General features: G+C 51.5%; 1 protein-coding gene across 1 annotated transcript; it reads right to left on the reverse strand.

Moving 5' to 3' along the window:
• Positions 1-436: 436 nt before the first annotated feature.
• On the reverse strand, positions 437-2,022 carry CABS01_16112 (methyltransferase domain-containing protein; the record flags this gene model as incomplete). Its single annotated transcript, XM_060549444.1, has 4 exons — positions 437-905; positions 989-1,199; positions 1,327-1,356; positions 1,593-2,022. The coding sequence occupies 4 exons, from the start codon at positions 2,020-2,022 to the stop codon at positions 437-439; spliced, it is 1,140 nt and encodes a 379-aa protein (XP_060390166.1).

Here is a 2,022-nt window from a genome sequence, read left to right on the forward strand (position 1 = left end):
ATGGTCTTAATAATCTCATGACTTCCTCGAAGTAGAAAGCCAACAAAAAACTCCCCCATCGCCCGCTGTAGCCGAAATGTGATGACGACATGCCAAAGCCGAAGCTACCTCCCGCTGTCCGTAGACCCCAAAGCCCACCGAGAGATCTCCAAACCGATGCAGTGCCGTTGTTTTGATGATGATGATGATGATAATGATGCCAGCCCGCCGGCTGAACCCTTTGATGCAATGCCCCAGTGACACCGAAGCACATCCAATGTGGGAAAGGAGGCGTCCAATCCCAGGAAAATCAAAAACACAAATCTAAAAAAAAACCCTACGTCGCCTTTATCGGTATGCGGTGATCGGTGATCTCATGCGTACTCGTCGCCTCGCTCGTTTCGTGTCGTCAGTCTTGCTTCGTGCTCTTGATTCTTTTCCTTCATAAATTTGCCACTCATGGCTTCGGCGCGTCGAGCGGTTTTCTTCCATAGACTGTCCTGTGGTTCAGATAGGAGTGGAAGTCCCTTTCCTTGACGTGCGACCGTACGTCCAACAAGAACATCTCGATCTGTATCTCGGTCCATCCCAGGGCTCTGAAAGGCCTTGTCGCCAGACCCTTGAGACCTTCCAAGATGGTTTCCCGCATCAATATGCCACACTCGCGCAGCTCAGGCCTTGCTGGCCAGTCGCCGATGGGACATTTCCTCCTGTCCTCTTCCACGTTCTCGAAACCAGCGGCCCGCATCTCATCGGCGGCGGCGCGAATTCCATGCATTTCTGATCCAAGCACTCTTAATCCCGCGTCGAGGTACTGCGTGAAGACTCGGAAGCCGTACCCATCTCCGTCTGGGCAGGACTGGTCGTCGCACAAAGGAAAGAACTCGAGTTCTTGTATTTCAAACCAACCACCAGGCTTGAGGTGCCTACGAGAGTTCAGTCTCTTGTCTTCAGGTAGTATTGTTCGATAGCTTGAGGAGGGGATGTGAAAATGAGATGAGGAGTTTACCTATAGGCGCGTTGCATGAGATCGTTGCGATCGCGAATGGAGTGCAGGGTATGTCGCAGATGGATGAAATCAAAGTACTCTTCGTCTAGATCCCATCCATTTTCGTGTTCAATATCGTCGACCATGAAGTGACAGTTGGGAGGCACTTCACTTGGCTGAATCGGAGATAAATCGATGCCGAGAAACGTAGAGTTGGGATGCATATCGGCGACTACGGGGTCACATGTAAGTTTGACCGCTTATCATAAACGTAGCGAGATCGTAATGGTGTGAGAAGAACGGTGTGAAAGTGAATCATATGACGGCAAATGAAAGCGTCTTGAGGACTTGGAACTTACGTTCAATAGGCCAGTGACCGGGTCCAGTTCCTGTGAAGAATGGTGTTAACTCACTGCGATTCACAGCATATCCTAAGATGCAAACAAACGGCTCGGTGATGACGTCGCAAGATTCTGGCGTTGTTCTCTTCATTGCCGAGGCATCATGAACAACGTTGTGATGATTCTTGCAGAGGAAAGCGTTCATAACGTGGCGGCAGGTATTCGCCACGATGATCTCAAGTACGTCACCACCATGGTGCCTCACATGAAAAGCTTTCACATACCCAGATCCAGGACTTCGGCGCCTCTTGCCATCAGGTCATCGACAGGGGAAAAGAAGTACCTCCCACTCAGCTCAATGCTGATGATGTGCTTCATCTCGTCGCGGTCCTGCTCAATAGCATCGTTGGGAAATGCATAACGTCCTGCGCGGTAGGCGTGATATCGTAGTCGGTTCTCGTACATGTGCTCTCTCACACTGTCGGTCAAGCTCTCGGTGTCGTACTCATCGCCATTATGAGAACCGACAGTGATAGCTGTATCGGTGGAACCGGGCGGTGACATGACGGCCGGGCCTGAGGTTGCCGGAGAAGGGGGGCCGCCGAGTTTAAGCCGCTTTTCGGGGGGTTCTTGGTCTGAAGGCGGGCCGCGAGCGGACTTCACCAAGAGATCTCTCAGTTGTTCTTCGCGTAATGAGTTTGGCGGCGAATTCAT

Source organism: Colletotrichum abscissum, assembly GCF_030869225.1.
Source record: "Colletotrichum abscissum strain IMI 504890 chromosome Unknown Scaffold_82.1, whole genome shotgun sequence".
Classification (NCBI taxonomy): Eukaryota; Fungi; Ascomycota; class Sordariomycetes; order Glomerellales; family Glomerellaceae; genus Colletotrichum; species Colletotrichum abscissum.